We start from the raw sequence: 19685 nt of genomic DNA, 5'->3' as shown, positions 1-19685 counted from the left end.
TGTCAGAAAGGGGGAAACTGAGGCACAGAACTATGCGAGCAAGTTCGGAAGCAGTCGTGCCAGCATGCAAACGAGGGAGATGCGATGAGTCCAGACCCCTCACTCCAGAGCATGTCTGTAGAGAAAGAAGAGCCAATCTGCTCCCCGCACCCCAGCTCCAGCACACGCGCTTGTAACCACAACTCCCGCTGCCTTCCCAAACGCCGCCTTTGCCAGCTGGTTCCTGCCTGGGACTCAGGATGGCTGCAGCGGACCCTGCGGAAGACCCCCCTGCACCAACGTTCTCCACGCCGTCCAATGGCTTCCCCCCTGGAAGTGTGAGCGCTCCACACCACAGAGAGACCCCAAGGCCATGGCAGCCGAGGACTGGGGACAGGTGCACAGGACAGAGGTAACATGACTGAAGAGAAAGCAGTTGCAGGAATCCATGTAGGCAAGTGAGGTCCAGACAGCAGCCTGGGCATGAAGATGAAATATGCCCCTTCCAGGCCTCTCCCATCAAACCTCGCAGGAACAGTCTTCCTTTTCCTTCTCCTTCTGCCGGCAGATGTGGCAGAGCCACAAGCTGGAGAGCACCTGGGCAGCTACTCCAAGAGCCGCCCGCTGGTGTGTCAGTCCGCACAAGCGCAACACAAACTTCTGTGTGAGGTTTGGGCTTTATCGGTTAGAACCCGTGCACCGGCGAGCATCGTGGGTCAACCTGACTGGACGAACAGACCCCCAGAGAGCAGGGACCACGTTATTTTGGGGTGTCTCTGTGAGCCGTTTCCAAGACAGCTTCATCAGCTCTTAGTCCAAAGACTGAGAAAAGACTGCCCTGGCCAAGCGGGGTGGCTGTCATCAAGTCCCTTAAGACACCGAGCAGACAAGAAGGCCCAGGACAGAAGAATTTGGTTTTCTCTTTATTACCTGCCCTCGAACGTCGGTCTCCTGGTTCTCGGGGCTTCAGAATGGGGCTGATGACACCGGCGGCATTCCTGGGTGTCCAGCTCGCAGACAGCCGTTGGTGGGGGCCTCTGGCCTCCATAATCACGCAAGCCAACTTCTATAATAAATCTCCTCGTATACATATCTATATACATCTATTAGCTCTGTTTCCCGGAGAACCCTAATACCGCAAGTTATTAATTTCTTTTTACCTTCACTAATACACTTGACATATGTTCTAGCATAGCCACCTCTCAGGGTTCTTCTGCTGCTGGAAAAATGTAGAACTCAGAGCAGAAGACATGGAGAAAGTCCAGAGCTATAACCGGAACCAAGCTTAGGACATCATACTCTATATTTAACAGGGACACACAAATCCACACAGCCCCACATGTCACAGAAACAGTCACACAAACCCAAAGACTCCGCAGGGATCTTACCTGCCAACGGAGAGGACCGTGACTTCTCCTTGACGCCTCGCGTGGCCCTGTTTGGCCTTGTTGGTGGGTCTTATGAAGTGCCACCGTTTGTGCCTACACCGCTGACACACATCCCTCTCGACAGCCCCGCCCACCGTGTGCAGATGGTGGCCACAGATGTGCTTCCCCGGGGTGCCTCCTGGTGACAAGGGCCCGGGGCTCACAGGCGGGCTCCCAGGAGTGCTGGGAGTCACTGGGCTAAGGTGGAGAGAAAGGAAAAGGTAGAATTGGTTACTTTAAAAAAGGACTAGTTGAGGCAAGCTCTCCCCTGCGAGGCAAGGAGCGGCTTTAAATCACAGCCCAGCACCTGCCAGGGTCTCTAAACAAACAGATCCCACAAACATATGTGCCTTGAAGAAGAGAAAACATGTAAATTCCACGTGAACGATCAAACAACTTAAACTAGGAGATCTGATCCAGGCGGACTACTGCATCAAAGGAAGAAAGCTTTTAAGTCAATATCTCAAAAGGGACACTCCAGAGATGTTGATGGTGTTGATAACAGTAACAGAAACAGCTAACATTCGTATTCTGAGCATTTCATACATGTTAATTCTGCTCATGTTTTCAAAACCCATGAGGTTGGTATTACGAATTTCCTCATTTTAAAAATGAAAAGTTAACGTAACTTGCCTAAGGTCACGCAGCTAGTAAGTGATGGATCTGAGATCCAAATCGGGAAAGCCTAATTCTAGAAACCATGATCTTAACCACCATGCCACAGTGCCTCAGAAAACAAGAGAGACTGCATTCTTTGACAGCCTGGAAAAAAATCCAGCCAGACCATCCAAAATATAAAAAGCAGACATATATAGGTCAGATGTTGGACATCTTCGAAAGGCATACCAACACTCCGGTCCACTAGAAAAGGAGGCTTTAAAACAGGACAGGGCTGGCCTGACCAGGAATCAGCCCTCTGACGTGGTACAGGTGGGTGGAGAGGTGGGGCGGCATGTCCCCACGGAGCCCGAGCCCTGAGCCCTGAGCCCGGGCCAACAGCCCCGGAGGCACACGCAAGTCTCATGACAGCATCAAGCAGCCTTTCTGCTCCCGGAAACTGGCCCACTTGCACTTTTAAAAAGCAGTGTGCATGGTAGAGGAGACCGTCTCAAACATCAGAGATAGCCAGAAGTTTTCCAGTGTTCTTCAGGGAAGCTCTTTAGATCGCTAAAATAAAAACACACAGCAGCAGCTTCCTGAGACCAAAAAAATGTGAAATTAACACCACACTGTGGAAAGCTGAAGTCATAAGTTTAACAACATCCATTCGACAAACATTTCTCAAGTCCCTAAAACCCAATGACAGGCACTGTCCATCGCCCCAAAATAACGGAGGCCAACAGGCCCAGAGATGAGATGGTCCAAACGCTAGGGAGGCATCTGTGATCAGGGCTGGAATTGTGAGAGAAATCGCAGCTCACACATCCCTCTGAACCACACTGCCAGAGCTTCCTAGCCTGACCCACCTGCATTCGGAGGGACCTCGACAAAGGGCACACCTAACACGCTGGTGTGACACACTATAGATTATCTATGATGTGCCTGGTGTACCACCTGCAGAGTAAACAGGGAAAGGTCCAAACTCCCCGCCCTGTCCCTTGGAACAACTTGCCTTCCTGGCCCATCTTGCTACTATCCGCCGTGTTCTCTGGCGGCCCCAGGCCGAACTCCCTGCCCCACGCTTTTACACTCTGGTGTTTGTGCCCTGGGCTTTCTCCACCTCCAAGCAGTCTCTGCCTATCACGTGTCTGGCTCAGACGGCACTTTGGTGAACCTTCACGGACTTCCCTCTGGCCCCACAGAGCCCTGGGAGCACCTAGTGTTTGCTGTTCCTGAAGCATGGCCATGCCCCCCAGCATCAGGCCGTGCTCCCCATCATCAGGCCGTGCTCCCCATCATCAGGCCGTGCTCCCCATCATCATAAGGCTTCATGCCCAAGGCTCCTTTTCCCTCCAGCCTAAGCCCTCCCGACTCCAAGATCTGTGAAAGCCCAGCTCTAGCACTGTGCCCAGCACTGAGTAGGCATTCAATAAATGCTCCTTGCTGAAGAAATTAAAAAAAAAAAAACAAAAAAACTCTCCAGAAATACAGTTCCCTGTAATTCATTAGGAGGGACTATAATCTCAACAGCCCACCCAGCCTGATTTTCACTTCATCATCACAATTCATGGAGATCTTTCAATGCCTCAAGCCCCTTGTATTCCTTAAAATAACCCAAGAAACTGAGTACAAAGGTTCTCTCCACGTGCAAATGATGGAACTTGAGTCCCGGGTTGTGAGTTAATGGCCCACACAGAGCGGCCAATACATGGCAGAGGGGAGACTCCACCAAGGTTCCCAACTCCAAGTCCAACTCCAAATTCTTTATTGTTTCTCCAACCACAATCCTCAGCCAGGGCTGAATTCACCCCAGGGGACCACTGACTATGCGCAGGGACATTCTGGGTCGTCACACAGAGTGGGGAAAGAGGACACCAGCATTTAGTGAGCAGGGCCCAGGAATGCTGATAAACATCCCACAGTGTTCAGGACAGTTGCCCACAGCTAAGAATTATCTGGCCCAAATGTCAACCAGGCCAAAGCTGGGAAACCTGCTCTAGCAGGTAATCGTAAAAAAAAAAAAAAAAAAGAAAGAAAGAAAGAAAAATGTGCCACTAAATGGGGGAGGGGGAGAGATGCACTCACCTTTCAGGGTCTCCCAGGCTGTTATCTGCTACCATTGCCTTTAAAACATCAACGTTTGCTAAGGGGGGCAAAAAAAAAAAAAAAAAAGAAAGCGAAGGATTAAAATGGAATGAATCACATGAGCAATCACAGACTTATCACATCAGAAAAGCTGTTGGAGGGAAAATAAAGAGTAGAAAAGCTGTTGGGGAAAGATCTGAGGTCCTACAGTTCACAGGGCCCTAGGGTCCCGCAGAAAGGAAGTTTTTCCCAAGGGAAGCCCTAGAAATGGCACCATCTGTGGATAACTTTCACCATACAGGAATTCGGTACGAGCGACAGAGAATCTACAGATAGGAAAGTGGATCTACCATAGGCCGAGCTTCCTACACATCATTCCAACAGACAGAGAAAACTACTCTTCTTCCCCCTCCGAAACGAAAGGGAAATTTACATGGTACTATGCCCCTGTACTCAGCTCACTTGGTTAAACGAATAGCGAGACATAGGTCTTAAGAGACCTGTATTCTAAGACCTTGCATGAACCCGGCTGATTAGCCTTAACGTCTGAATACCCACGTATCATCAAGTCTACCCCACACAGAATCAGGGATGTGAGAAGGTTAATTTTCCAGGTGGGTCATTGGCTCAGCTCATCTGCAGGACCATACAAGACCTTAGCTCCGGCCAGATACCTTACATTTCCAAGAGTTGGTCACACATAGAGGTTACCTAACACGAACTGAATTAAATTAGACTTCCAATGTTAATTTTTTAAAAATCCAATATTTTAGGTTGGGGATAGGCTGTCAACCAAAGCAAACTGAATCCAAGCTTCTTGGGTCCCCACCCCACGCTCCGACCCCACAGACACACATGTTCTTTCTGCCTCGGACAGACTGGTCAGACTCTCAAGGATGAAAGACTGAGTGAGGGTTCCAGCTCCTCTTGGATAGTTAATTGGCAAAGCCAAGTGCTATTACTGACTCCTAACCTTTTCATTGATTTTTTTTTAAGTGCTGTTCTCATGAGGAACCACAAATTCTCCAGAGACGGAAGAATAAAAAATCACTATTTGCCATGGGAGCCAACAGCAACATTTCACATTTAATGGCTCAAATGACATCCTTGGAGGAGGAAAATTAACCCTAGTTTCAACGCTACTGCTTTCAGGAATTAACAGTTACAGGTTGACAGAGTGTCTCTCAACTTTTTAAAAATTAAACTTAAGGGTTTTTTAAATTATTTATTTATTTATTTATTTATTTATTAGAGAGCGAGCGAGCACAAGATAGGGGGAGGGGCAGCGAGAGAGGGAGAAGCAGACTCCCTGCTGAGCAGGGAGCCCAATGCGGGACTCCATCCCAGGACCCGGAGATCATGACCTGAGCTGAAGCCAGATGCTTAACTGACTGAGCCCAGGTGCCCCCCAATTTAAGTTCTTTAATTTAAATAATTATTGCCCCGCCCAGGAGCCTTTTGCAACATCTTTTTTCTAATCACCCTCTTATGAAATTATAATACCGCAGATAGAGATCTGTTTGTGTACTATATGCATATGAAATAATAAGAGTTTCTTTGTCCCCATGATCCATTTCCCCCCCTTCACAACCCTTGCAAGGGCATAGGTTTTTGTTTTGTTTTGTTTTGTTTGTTTGTTTGTTTGTTTTATTTTCAGAAAAACAGTATTCATTATTTTTTCACCACACCCAGTGCTCCATGCAAGCCGTGCCCTCTATAATACCCACCACCTGGGGGCATAGGTTTTTTAAAAAGAAATATTAATATAGCATACCATCTTTTCTAAAAGAAATAGTCTCTTGGCCCTACATGACTCCCTGTGACAATGTCCAAGCACAATCTCTAACCCAAGTTCTGACCTAAATAAGACTCCTGTGATTACTGAAAAAGTTTTGAAATGAATTGGCAGAATCTTCTCCCATACAGCAAAGGCATGCTACCCTCTCCAAGACAAATGGAACTACGATCTAGCCATGCCTGTCTTTTTCCCTTTTAATTAATAATAAGGATTCAGAAAATTAATTTTTGTGTAGGCAAAAGGTTTAGAGAAGACACAATAATTTGCCAGCTGACACGTATTCTCTGCCATCATTTACTAAACTTCAAGACTACAGACATTAAAAAGGGAAAACAAAAAAAGGTATGAAAATAAAGACAGTGCCAAGAGCACTCGTAAGAATGAGCTGTTTAAAAACGAAAGTTAAATAGTTGCCAGAGAAAACTAATCACCTATAAAACGATGACCTCCCTTAGAAAGATGGGATCAGAAAATGATCAAGGAAGATTATTAAAATATATTAAAATCATTCCTAAAACTGCTTTTTTAAATAGACTCGTGTTGTTTCTTCTATATTCCTGAACCTCACCCTGCCTCTTAGAAAAATTTAAAAATGGCCCTTGTTTGCTATGAGTGAATTCTTTAAGTGTAGGCTCAAGTTTCTATGCAAACATCACTCATACCCTCCCTGTCCAAGGAGGTTTGGTATGTGGAGTCATGTGGTTTCCTGGGTTAAGAAAACTTTCTAACGTAACCCCACCATTTGGACTTAGACACATGCTTTAATTTGGTTGTAAAATTACTATGAAAGTACAGTCATCTGATTAAGTTCTATTGAATATTATCTCCTCCCTGATTATTACTCACAATTACAATAAACAACTGTTTCCCGGCACTTGTCAACATTTTGTCCATTGGACTTCCCATCCTGGGTTTCCAGAGAATGGGAGCAGTCAGTTACAGGGCAAGGACAACCTGTCGAGAACAGGAGAAATTTTCTAGAGGGTAATTATTTCATAAAATGCTTCCTCTCTGCTGTCCTAAATTTCTGCCTTATCCTAGGTATAAAGCAGCAGTCAAATCAGGCAAGAAGAATGCCCTGTTTTTCTCTCCCACCACTCTTCTCTTCAAACATACCCTTGAGGGGTACTTGGGTGGTACAGTCCGTTAAGCATGTGACTTTTAATTTCAGTGCAGGTCATGATCTCCGGGTCCGAGGATGGAGCCCCAAATCGGGCTTCCGACTCGCAGGGAATCTGTTTGTCTCCCTCACTCTCTGCCCCTCCCCCTGCTTGCATACTCTCTTTCTCTCTCTCAAATACATTTAAAAATGAAATTATTTAAAAAAAAAAAGATTCCTTTGCAATCAAGGCAAATCTCCAGTCAAGAACTACAGCCACCCCCAAAATCAGAGTGCTGCTGTGTGCCAACCACTGGCTGAAAGCTTTTTACAGACCTCATCATGTTTGACTCTCCTGACCTCTCTAAGAGTAGACAGAGTCATCATGCCCATTTTACAGATGTAGAGACTGAGGCCCTAAAGAGCATAACTGATCAGCCAGCCAGCATGAGAGACCTGGACACAAGCCCTGGTCCGTCTGTCTCTCGGGTGGATCAATTTGACTCTGATGTTCTCCCTCTTACTCCTTCAATGTCCAAGTCTCTACCCAAATGGCTAATAGTTCAATGCTCCAAGAACGTCAGCATGATCATGATAGCAAGCTTAGGAGACCTCCTCGGTAATGATCATTTGTAACAGAACCCTTGACATAAAATAAATTGAGCCCCAAGGTAAGAATTTCACAAAAGATTCCCTCTGCCTGGCGTGACTAACCAGGGGCACTTGGACAGTAACCACAATAGCCTTCATTGTCATCGGAGGACACCGTTTAGGGCCTGGCAGAAGGGCTGGGCTATGGACTTGCAGGTAATTTCCAAAAGCCCACAGAACTCAAGAAAACCCCAATGACCACCCACACACTTTTCAATTCAATCTACTTAAAAAGATAAATTAAGGGTAACACTGTTGCTAATCCGAGCCTTGAGATTAGCAAGAAAATAATCAGTATGCGGGTCAACTGAAAAATTTATCCCTCAAGAGATTTATATAAACTAACCCGATTTGCAATATTTGAGACATGATATATTTAAGCCATAAACAATGTCACCATGAGTACGGATGAAATATTACCCCATCAGCCAAATTAAAAATGCAAAGCAGAAGACTATTCATAAATCACGATTGCAGTTGTTTTTAAATATGTAAATATAGGCAAAGAAAACCTAAATAAACATAGCAAATGGTAATGGCTGGGTTGTATTTCATTTTCTTTTTTTTTTTTTTTTCAATTTTTAAAAGAAAAGTTATGCTAGGGTGTGCTTACAATTTAAAAAAAATGGAAAATCAACACCAACAAGGAGATCTAAATGGATACTAAGTTCGGAGACTGTTAATGACACAGACAAAGGATTTAAAAAGGCATTTGTTCTATAGAGGATTGAAGCCTCAAAGCAAACTAGAAAGCTAGGTTATAAACTGGGAAGAGACCCAAGTATGGGTCTAATTCCCCAGCTGTGGTTTCGGCACCAGCCATGTCTGGAAAAGGGTTCCAATGAGGTCAGATGTCTCTCGGGGGCCAAGGAGATCCAAGGGCCACAGATAGGATTGGAGCCACTCCCCCAAGCTCACAGGTGGCTGGACAAATCACAGGTAGACTAGTGAAAGCATGAACGGGGGAGGGGGAGAGAAAACTGGGGAGCAGAGGAGGGAGAAGGAAAACAGTGCCTTCGGTGTTACTCCAGTGGACCTACCAATCAAGGCAGAGGAAACAAAGAGGCCACTTCCTGAGAAAGGACTGCATTAAAATAGAAAAGGGCAGGGGCACCTGGGTGGCACCATTGGGTAAGTGGCTGCCCTTGGCTCAGGTCATGATCCCAGGACCCTGGGATGGAGCCCTCATCTGGCTCCTTATGCAGTGGGGCGCCTGCTTTCTCCCTGCCTGCCATTCCCTCTGCCTGTGCTCTCTCTCCCTCTCTGGCAAGTAAATTTTTAAAAATCTTTTTTTTTAGTGTTCCAAGATTCACTGTTTATGCACCACACCCAGTGCCTCATGCAATACGTGCCCTCCACAATACCCACCACCAATCTTAAAAAAAAGAGAAGGACAGGGGCGCCTGGATGGCTCAGTTGGTTAAGCATCTGACTCCTGATCTCAGCTCAGGTCTTGATCTCAGGGTTAGGAATTCAGGCCCTCCATGGAGCTCCACAATGGGCATGGAGCCTACTTTAAAAAAATAATGATAATAAATAAATAAAATAAAATAGGAAAAGACAGACCTATTTGCCCATGTGTGTGGGAGGTGAGGAAATTCTATACTAGTATGTAATTGGGACATACTAGTATGTATGGGACTAGTATGTAATATGGGACAGCATACTAGTCCCAGACAGTCAAACGCTTCTCCTCTGCCTCCCTGAAGAGAAGGGGTCTGCTGCAGGCACCTCCCTGCCATACTCCGGCGGTACGAGCTCTGGGCCTCTGTTTCCTCATCTGCAAAATGGGAGCTCAAAGGACCTACCTACCTCCAGAAGGTGGTTCTGAGAATTAGTGAGTTAATGCTTAAGGAGTTTTATCAACTATCCCAGCAGCAGGCGTTATCACTTTAAAAGTTAGAAGTTTCCCATCCCTCCTTCCTGATAAAAGGAAAGAGGAAGTGATAGCAAGTAGCTAAGCACAGCCTTTCGAGTCAGATGCGCAAGCTCAAATCTCAGCTCTGCCCCTGCCAGCGTGTGGTGCTGGCAAGTCAGTTAAGCACCGTGGGTCTCTTGCTTTCTCAAAGGCAAAATGGGAAGGAAGTATCTGAACCATGAGGTGGTTAGTCCCTAGAAAGCCCTGAGAACAGGCCTGGCACACAGCAAACAGTGCATACTGGGAAGCTGTACGTCAGAACTCCAACCCCGGGGCGCCTGGGTGTCTCAGTCGGTTAAGCGTCTGCCTTTGGCTCAGGTCATGATCTCAAGGTCCTGGGATCGAACCCCGCATTGAGCTCTCAGCTCAGCAGAGAATCTGCTTCTCCCTCTGCCCCCTTCCCCCAACTCATGCACTCTCTCTCGCTAATAAATAAATAAAATCCTGGAAGAAAAAAGAAGAACTTGAACCCCTGCAAAGTTTTCAAGGTTTACTTATTTCTGATGCAATGGTCAGTAACCCACCTCAGCCCCACGCTCACTAACTTGGCAGCTGCTCCAGCTCTTAGAGGTTCTGGGCCCTGAGGCTATTGGGGATGCAGGCAAGGAGCCCCACACACTCCAGTAGCTACTGAGGGCCTCGCCCTGTGCCCCTCTGTAATGGTATCCTCCTCAGCTAACAGCCAGTATTTATCTGATCAAGATTCAGTTCATCCTCCCTTTTAGAAGGCAAGAGTTCAGAGTACATTCCAGAGGGAAAAATGCTTCCGTTCACAAAGTTATACCTTTTAAAAGTCTGAACACTTCAGAAAAGATCAGAGAACAGGCAAATCTATTATACTAAGCCTTTGAATGGAGGATGTCACAATAGTGCAATGAGGTAAATATTACTTATTACTTTCCTTTTACAGAGGAGGAAATGGAGACCCCATGAGGTAAAATGACTTTCCCCAAATCAAGGTGAGGCCAGGATTAGAAGGTGAGCCTCCTGGGCTGGCTTTCTGCAAACACCCACACCCACTGACTCTTTGAAAACACACTAGGTGACATTCTTATGGTGGAATAATCTGGAAGCTGACGTATTCGTGAGCTTAGGTGAAAAGAACTGCCGATGACCAGAAAGATCAACCGGGGAGTTCACACAAATTCTGACTCTTCAAGGCAGGTTTTTAATAAAACACAAATACTGAATTGTTCTGGAACAGTAAAACATCCATACCTTCATTTTTCATGATATAGTGGACAATCTGCCCAACGGTGTCACTGTTTTCATTCACACTGTCGTTCAACTCTGAAAGAGAAGGGGGAGAGGAAAGAGGGTTACGATCGGTCACCTCGGTCGAGGCGAGGAGTCCTCACTCAACAGTCTCTAGAATGCTCCGCCGTGGCCTAAGGGGGAGGCTTTCTTCCTTCAGCCCCAAGCCGCCTGACACTCGGCCCAGAGTGACTCCTCCGGCGCAAAGACATGACAAGCACCAGAATGATCTATCAACCTCTTCTCCGGTCCAAACACCCACTCACTTCCATGCGTGTGTATCAGTCCTTACTACTCTAGTTCTCACTCATCATTTCCTTAAACCCTTAGGGGACATGGGAAGAAAACAGTTAATCAAAAGAAAAAATTCTCCTTGGATTTTCTTTCAATGGCAGACATACTATATCAAGGTAGAGCACAAATTTCCTTCTCACACTGGGTCATGATTCATCCATGTTAAGAAGACTCTCCTCTCATTGAAATACACTTCCAAATGACCTACATTTTGGCTGTGGTTGTTTGCCCACAAACTCCATTTACCTTGGGAAACTGTATTAGGTGACAGTCTTTGAAGGAAAATCAAACCTTCACCCTGAAACCGTGTAATTTCAGGGAGGAAGGAAAAGGGAGGGATCCTAGTCCACGGAGAACGAATCAAGGCGTGCAACATCCCACTCGTGTCCCTGGAAAAGTGTCTTCTCCATCCTCAGTTGGCTTCCTCTTCCACGAAAATGAGCATTTGGCTCAACAGTGCAAATACTGACTGCTGAGCCGGCCTGGGGAGGGCGGGGGGAGCTTGCTTTCTGTTGACAAACACTCGGCTTTGGTTTGCTCATAAGCTACCCATGACTCATCCACCAACCGGGCTCTCTCTCTGCCTCAAAGGTCAGTGGGGGTGGGAAAAACCAACAGGCCAGCAGGCTGGCAAGGGAGGAAGCAGCTCTCCCCACTCCACCCGCTGGCTCTCTTGAAAGGTGACGACTCCAAATGTCCCCTTCTGCACACACTGCCTTCTGAGGAGCTGAAAGGGATAAGGAAGGTGAGCTACTACTTCCTGAAGTCCAAGTCAGGAAACATCCCTAAAGCATTGTTGAAAAGAACATCAAAGGAAGAAAACAGGATTTTATTTCTTGGATTTTTCCAAACCCTACCTAACAACTCCATGTTAAGAGGAAAAGATAAGACACCCTCAAATTAATACTAAGATACCATTTCTTACCATACTTTAACTGCACTGTTGACACAACTGTTTACTTAATAATTATAAATTCCAATCACACAGGTTTCAGAGAGAACTCCCCCCAGCAAAAGCAATACCACAAAACCGATGAGAGCTATTTAAATTCGCCATCGTTCTTTTCAGAAGCTCTCTCGGTAATAATAGTAAAGATTCATAGTTACTGAGTGGCCACGTGTGCCAAACATCAAATGCATCTTCTCTCTAAATTCCACAATAATCCTACAAGATGGACATTACAGTCCTCATTTAATTTAAATTAAATTAAAATTTTAATTAAATTGGCATTCAACTACCTAAGATTAAATTGCAGTTAAACTACACACAGCAGAAGTTCAAAGCATATGGAACTTGCCCAAAGCCACAAGGAATGTGCTGGTAGGTGTTTCATAAGTGAAGGCCAGGTTTCAAGCCCCACGTGTGGTTAGTATGAAATCCATACAGACACACCACCCTACCACCTACTATGAAGACAAGTCATTTGGGGACACCTGGCTGATTCAGTCAGTAGAGCATGTGACTCTTGATCTCCGGGCTGTGAGTTCGAGCCCCACATTGGGTGTAGCGATTATGTAAAATAAAATCTTTAAAAAGAAAAAAAAAAGAAAGAAAGAAAGGAAATCCCCCCCCCATCGACATCGCCATAAAAAGGACACAGCTATTTACCTATCTTTTCAACCTTTTCCTCCTCCACCTCTTGCTCGGCTTCTGTGGTGCAACGATAGCCCTTCTTCTTAAGCAGGTGGCAGATGAGGACGCCGAACAGACCCATGATGAAGAACACGGGGACGAGCGCATAGGCGATATACTCTGGGTGTCCGCTGCCCGTGTTGTTGGTGGGCGCTGGGGTCGTCTGTGCTCTGGAGTGCAACGTGCGGCTGCCCCCATTGTCTACAGAGAGGAACACACACGGTGGCATCAGACGTCCGCTACGCAGCAAGGACAACCTGAGGACCCCGGGGAACATTCACATGGAATCGGAGTCGGCTCCCAAACCACGGGCCACGCAGAGACTGGAGGGTCAGGCAGTATGGAACACGGGCTGAGGGCTAGGTGTGGCTACAAATCCGAGTTCCCATCCTGTCCCTGCTGGTCACAAACTACGTCCCACTCTGCGTCGTTTCTTTGAAACCTCTCAAGCCAGCCTCTACTTCCTCACCTGCAGCAGGAGCCACACAGTGTTTTAAGTATGTCTGGGAGCAGTGACAAGCACAAAAGAAACACAGAGTCGTTTGGTAGCATTATAGCAGAGCACTGAGTGGTTAAAAGCATGGACCCAGGAGCCTTGGGTTCAAGTCCTGACCTTCCCCCCCTCCCCACCTAGCAGCTGTGCAATAACTTAGCACCTCCATGACTCAGTTTCTTGTGAAATGCACACACTCATTAGAACCTGCCCACCCTTCCAGGGTATCATGAAGATGAGATAAATACATGTAAAATAGTCACAACCATTTTTACAACATAATGAACACTCAACTACGCAGCAGGAACATTCTAGGCACTGGTGACATATCACAGAGTAAGACAGACAAAGGTGCTTGTCCTCGTGGAGCTTACGTTTTAGAAGGACTTAGTAAACGGACAGATCTAGAATATGGAAAAGAGAGGAAAATCCAGGATGATATCAAGATTTTGGCCCAGGGGTCAAACATAAAAATGGAAGGCTGTGCATGTTTTTGTTCATGCACTTACCCAAATAAAAATTCATCATCCGCCCACCATGTGAAAAGCACAAGGCTGGGAACCAGACAGAGTGATAAACAGCCCAACCTGGCCAAGAGCATCTTAGAACATGTAGGGAAGCATCAGAAACAGTCCCCACACAAAACACACAGGCAGATCATCACCGATTGAGAGAAACGCTGTCCAAGGCAATACGTGGGGCAACGGGAGAAAAAAGAACAGTGAGGACCTATTTTATGACTTCAAAAATCAAGCAGCTAGGAAGGGGGCATCTTTTGAAGAAAAGGAGCAATTTGCTTGTGGACATGTCAAAGCATCCCAGGGGCTTATTACCAGATCCACGCCTGCCGGGGTACCACGCACAGGCTCCCGAGAGTCCCTGCTCAAGCAGCAGAGAGCTAGGTGCAGGCATTAGGAGATATAGTCAACAAAGACAACAGAGGACGAGCCAGGAAGGCAGAAAAGCAGCGAAGCACCAGCTCACAAAACGAGAAGAGAATTATCAGCTGAAGGAGGAAGCCAGGTAGGAGGAGGAGTAAAGAAACATGTGAGATTTCCTTGAAATGAAGTGGCCTTCCTTGGAATACTCAGATTCGAAAGTGATGAAATGAAGTTCTTTCTCTTCATCAGAGATTAATAGTGGTGAAGAAACCCAGAAACTGGAGAACTAGATACATTTAATTATAAGCTCTCTCAGAGTATTTTCATAAAAAAGGATCTGTGCGGCAGTGATTGTAAGGGGACAAATAGCAGATGTGAAATAACCGCATTTCATCACTGCGGCCAATAGTATCAAACAGAAGCCCAATTTGCAAACCAGAGGCCACACAGCAAACAGCTATGGATCTTTCCCGTGGAAATCCCCATGACCTTTGAACAGGAAAGGAAACTGCTGGTTTCTTAGGTCTGTACAAGGTTGCATTCATTATTTTATCAGACAATCTCTAGAACTGGGGATAACGTATATTTTCTTCTGATTTGTCTTCCAGGAATCAATATATTAAATGAATGAACAAATAAATGGAAGTATACACACACACACACACACACACACACACACTTCCCTAAGCATATGAAAATATATCACCTAACTTAGGATTTACGGCCAGTCATTTAGTAAAAACCAGAAATAATTCTTTAACTCCTTTTACAATTCTAAGTCTCATTTACTAACTCCGTTTTAATTCCGCATATTCCATGCAACAGGGATCAGTGAAGCAAACAGCCTCTAAGACTGAGAGTTTTACTCAGAATCACAGTCTGTTTCAATCTGGAGGTGATAACTAATTCTCTTTGGGGGGCACCAGGAACAGGGAGGAAAGCAGAGGGCTTGGAATTGGAGCCAACATCCCCTCCTGAATCAGGTGGTTGAGAATGTGTCTTCATTATTGTGACATGTGGCAAACCCTTGCAAATACTACATATTTAGAGTTTGTGATTTACAAACAGGTATCAGTCACTTAATCTCATAATTACTGTACCATGAAAAAGCTGATGAAGATATGACTCTCAATTAGGGAAACATGAATTACAGAGAGATGCCATATAGCACCAAGGTTACAAGATCAGATGTCTGGCGTGAATAACAACTTGGCCACCTACTAGACACGTCAAGTTATTGAACGGGCAAGTTATTGAAGAGTTCTGTCCTCCGTTTCCTCGTTATGAAATAAAATCAACATGATTGTACCTTTCTATGATGATTTTAAAACTTGGCCCCAAATTCTTTTATCCAGCTCCAATGGAAATCTGTATCTCCTTCCCTTGAATACATCTTCTGTCTTCTGCCGGACCAACAGAATAGGTTGGAGTGATGCTCTGTCAGTTTCCAAGCCCCATGCCCTAAGAAACTGACAGCTTCCACTTCCTGTCTCTTGGGGCAGTTGTTTTTGGAACGCAGTCACCATGCAGTGAGGCAGCCCAAGCTTCCCCAAGGAAAGAAACAAGTAACAGTCATCAACTCAACAACTATGTAAATGAGCCATCCTAGAAGCAGGCGTAGTCCTAGCTAATGCAGCCTGGAGCAAACATGAGCTGTTTCCAAGGAACCCTGACCAAGCTGGGAGATTCCTAAGCAAAATGAGTGACTATTGCTGTTTCAAGCCACTAACCTTTGAGGTCATTTGTTATACACCAGTAGTAACTAGAAGATAACCTCATGGAGTCATTGTGAGGATTAAGCATACTAATTCATAAAGCACTTAGAAGAATGTTTAGGAAGAGACAAGCAATGTAAAAGTGTTTAGTCACCATCATGCTAGAACTGGACTATCAGGTAGGGTAGCCACCAGCCACAAGGAGCTATTCACATTTAAGTCAACTAAAATGAGATGAAATTAAGAACTCAGTTTCCCAGTTGCATTAATCACATTTCAAGCATTCAGTAGTCACATGCGGCTAACTGCTCCAATACTGGACAAGTCAGAAAAAGAACATTTTCATCAATCCCAAAAGTTCTAGTGGAGAGCCCTGTTATAGACTACAAAGAACCACACTGTAAGACCGTTGACTGGAGAATCTACCATGACCTACCATAGCAATTCAATAAAAATAACTTTGAAATCACAAAAGAACTATTCACAAATAATGCCTTAAAACATCTGTCAACCCAGGTAAACTTCATTTTTCTTTAATTTACACTAACAACCTGTTTAGAGACACTGGCCATCTCTCTCCTTCACCTCCAGCTGCATCATATCTGAATTATAAGCAAATTATTTGAGTCCAAATTCATAGCAAAGTTGTTGCTGCATTAATTATGAGTTTAAAAAAATGGCAAAAACCTGAATGTCTGACAGTGGGATAGTAAGAAAATATCTAAGTCAATCACTGTCTATCCATTTGACAGAATAATATTCATCATTTAAGATTATTTATCGAGATTTTGTGAAGACATGAGAAAACACTCAAGACACAATGTTGAATTTAAAAAGCTTAATTCAGGGTGCCCGGGTGGCTCAGTCAGTTAAGCATCCAGCTCTTGGTTTCAGCTCACGTCATGATTTCAGGGTCCTGAAATCGAGTCCCACATTGGGCTCCATGCTCAGCACAATCTGCTCAGGATTCTTTCCCTCTTCCTCTCTCTGCCCCTTCCCCCATTCTCTCTCCCTAAAAATGAATAAATAGGGGCACGTGGGTGGTTCAATGGGTTAAGCATCTGCCTTCAGCTCAAGTCATGATCCCAGGGTCCTGGGATTAAACCCCTGCACCAGGCTCCCTGCTCAGTGGGGAGCCTGCTTCTCCCTCTCTCTCTGTTGCTCCCCCTACTTAAGCACTCATTCTCTCTCTCTCTCTCTCTCTCCCTGTCAAATAAATAGTCTTTAAAATAAAATAAATGAAATGAAATGTTTTAAAAAAGAAAGAAAGAGAAAAGCTTGATTAAACATCTTACATACTGTATGGTCCAACTACTTTAAAAAAATGCATGAAGGCATAAAATGTACAAAGCAGTGACCAAAATATTATGTGATTCCAGGTAACCAAATAAGAAGATAATTTTAAATTTTATTTTTATACTTAACTGTAATTTTCCAAAATTCATGTGTTTTGTACCAAGGTGGTAGAAAGATATAAAGCAGAGATTGTCAGCCATTTGGGAATCACAGACCCCTTTGGAAACCTATGTTGCTATGAAGGTTCCTATTCCAAAATGTTGCCTCCAAGTTCTACAGACTCTGAACCCCAAGTTTATATAAGGGCAAGTAACTTGATAAGGATGATGTTCAAGTTTCTGCTTAACTAAGATGGTGGACATGCCATTCATGGAGATGGGAAGTAACTAAAAAAAAAAGAAGTTTGCTTGGTGTTGAATTTTACCTGCCTCTCAATTCATACACTGAAGTACCCAAGTACCTCAATTCATACACTGAAGTACCCCAAGTACCTTCTAATTTGGCAATTAAAAGACAAGGTCTTTACAAAGGTAATCAAATGAAAATGAGGTCATCCGAGTGGACTGAAATCCCACGGAGTGGACCTCTGTCCTTATAAAAGAGGAAATTTGGAGGCAGACAGGAGCAAAGGGAAAACACCATGGGAAGATAAAGTTAGATATGGGATGATGTTTCCAAAGGCCAGAGAATGCCAAAGACTGCCAGCAAGCAACCAGCAACTAGGAGAGAGGCATGAAATCGATTCTTCACAGCCCTCAGAAGGAAGCAACCCTGCCGATCTTGATCTTGGAATCCTAGCCTCCAGACTGTGAGATAAACTTCTCTTGTTTAAGCCACCCAGTTTGTGGTACTTTGTCAAGCCCTAGCAACCTAATATACTTGGCATGGAAAGGACAACATCACGAGTTCAGTTTTGAACACGTGGAGATAGAGGTAAGCGGTGAGGTTGGGGGTGGGGGGTTACAAAGAGAAAAACAGATAGAAATATCCATTGAGTGACTGGATCTACTCCATGAAGAAGCTGAGGAAGAGAAGCCAGGGCTCTCCTCTAGAACACAGAGGCCAGGGTTTCCAAAAGGAATGAGCAAGATATCTAGGTCACATGCTGCAAGAGAGCAATTAAAATAGGAAGGAAATGGAAAATGGCACAGCCACTATGTAAAACAATATGGCAGTTCCTCACAAAGTTAAAAACAGAACTATCCTATGACCCAGCAGCCCCATTTAGCCTGTTTATTCAAAAGGACCGAAATCAGGATCTTAAAGCCGTATCTGCCGCCCATGTTCACCGTAGTATTTTTTACAACAGCCAAGATATGGAAACAACCTAAATGTTCACTGATGGCTGAACAGATAAAATACGGTCTATATATACAATTGAATCCCATTCAACCTTAAAAAAGGAAATCCTGCCATAGGCAACAATATAAATGAACCCAGAAGACATTACAGTATGTGAGAAAAGCCAGTCACAGAAGGACAAATACTGCATGATTCCACTTTATGAGCCATCTAAAATAGTCAAACTTATAGAAACAGAGTCGAATGGTGGTTGCCAGGAGTGAGGGGAAGGGAAAATCGGTGGCTGCCATTCAGCGGCGGAATGTTTCATCGTGCTTTATGACATGGCGTCCGCTGTGAACAGATAACGTGACGGTATCCTGCACTTAAAAATTTACTTAGAGGGTTGATCTCATGTTAAATGTTCTTAACACAATTTAAAAAAAGAAACAAGAAACAAACAACCTAAGAAGACTTTAGAAAAAGAATCGAGAAGTACTCAGACAAATCAGGCAACAAGGAAGAACTCATGGGAAACCATCATTAGTTTCTAATTTAGGAAGCCACTGGAATTTTCTTTTAACTTTCTCCTTGTTGTACTTTACTCTCTGTTTTTCTGTACTTTCTTGAAGTAAACTTAAAAATCCCAAAATAAATAAATACATACATACAATGAAAAATTAAATTAAATTAAGTAGGAAGGAAAACGATCCACGGGAGATCTTCATGGCCTTGGAGAGCACAGTTTTTCAGTTGGCCAGGAAGGTAAGACTAGATTCCCTGGGCTGAAGAATAGAGACCTGGCTCAGTTTACTCTTTCTGGAAGCCTTGTAGGAGCCAAAAAAAAAAGGATGAGAGGAAGAAATTTCTCTTTGGAGTTTTGTTAAGTGCCTGAAACCAATGTGTTTACAGACAGAGCAAAAGGGAGAGAATGAGAGAGAATAAGGAGTGATGGCCTTGAGAAGATTTCCATATGAAGAGGATAGATTAAACACTGAAATAGAAAAAAAAAAAAAAAAAAGGAAACAAAACAAAAACGCCCACTTGTTCTAAAGCAGTGGGTCTGTGAATCAGAGCCCTCACTAGTAGGCTGAAGGAAGTTGAAGGGACAAGGTTCATGGTATCCTCCACTTTCTCTCACAATAAATAAGAAGAGATGACATGTGTTGAGACCAGGGCACAGCAGGAAAGAACAGCCCATGGAGAGAGGGAGGCCTGGCGGGGAGACTGAGGGGACAGGAGAGGGAAGGGAAAGGGTGGTACGTGGTCATTCAGGGCACA

The 19685-nt window shown here is 44.7% G+C and overlaps 1 protein-coding gene across 1 annotated transcript in view; it reads right to left on the bottom strand.

The window, feature by feature from the left end:
- Positions 1–19685, bottom strand: part of RELL1 (RELT like 1) — a 59650-nt gene that overhangs the window by 15589 nt on the left and 24376 nt on the right. The window contains exons 2-5 of the mRNA XM_044224763.1: positions 12715–12939; positions 10776–10847; positions 4092–4149; positions 1368–1604 (exon numbers count right to left, since the gene is read on the bottom strand). Of these exons, the coding sequence (XP_044080698.1) occupies positions 1368–1604; positions 4092–4149; positions 10776–10847; positions 12715–12939 (592 nt within the window). The remainder of the gene's footprint in view (positions 1–1367; positions 1605–4091; positions 4150–10775; positions 10848–12714; positions 12940–19685) is intronic.

Source organism: Neovison vison, chromosome 11 (assembly GCF_020171115.1).
Source record: "Neovison vison isolate M4711 chromosome 11, ASM_NN_V1, whole genome shotgun sequence".
Taxonomy (NCBI): Eukaryota; Metazoa; Chordata; class Mammalia; order Carnivora; family Mustelidae; genus Neogale; species Neogale vison.
The sequence above is the reverse complement of the archived record's forward strand: the minus strand, read 5'-3'. Positions and strand labels throughout refer to the sequence as shown.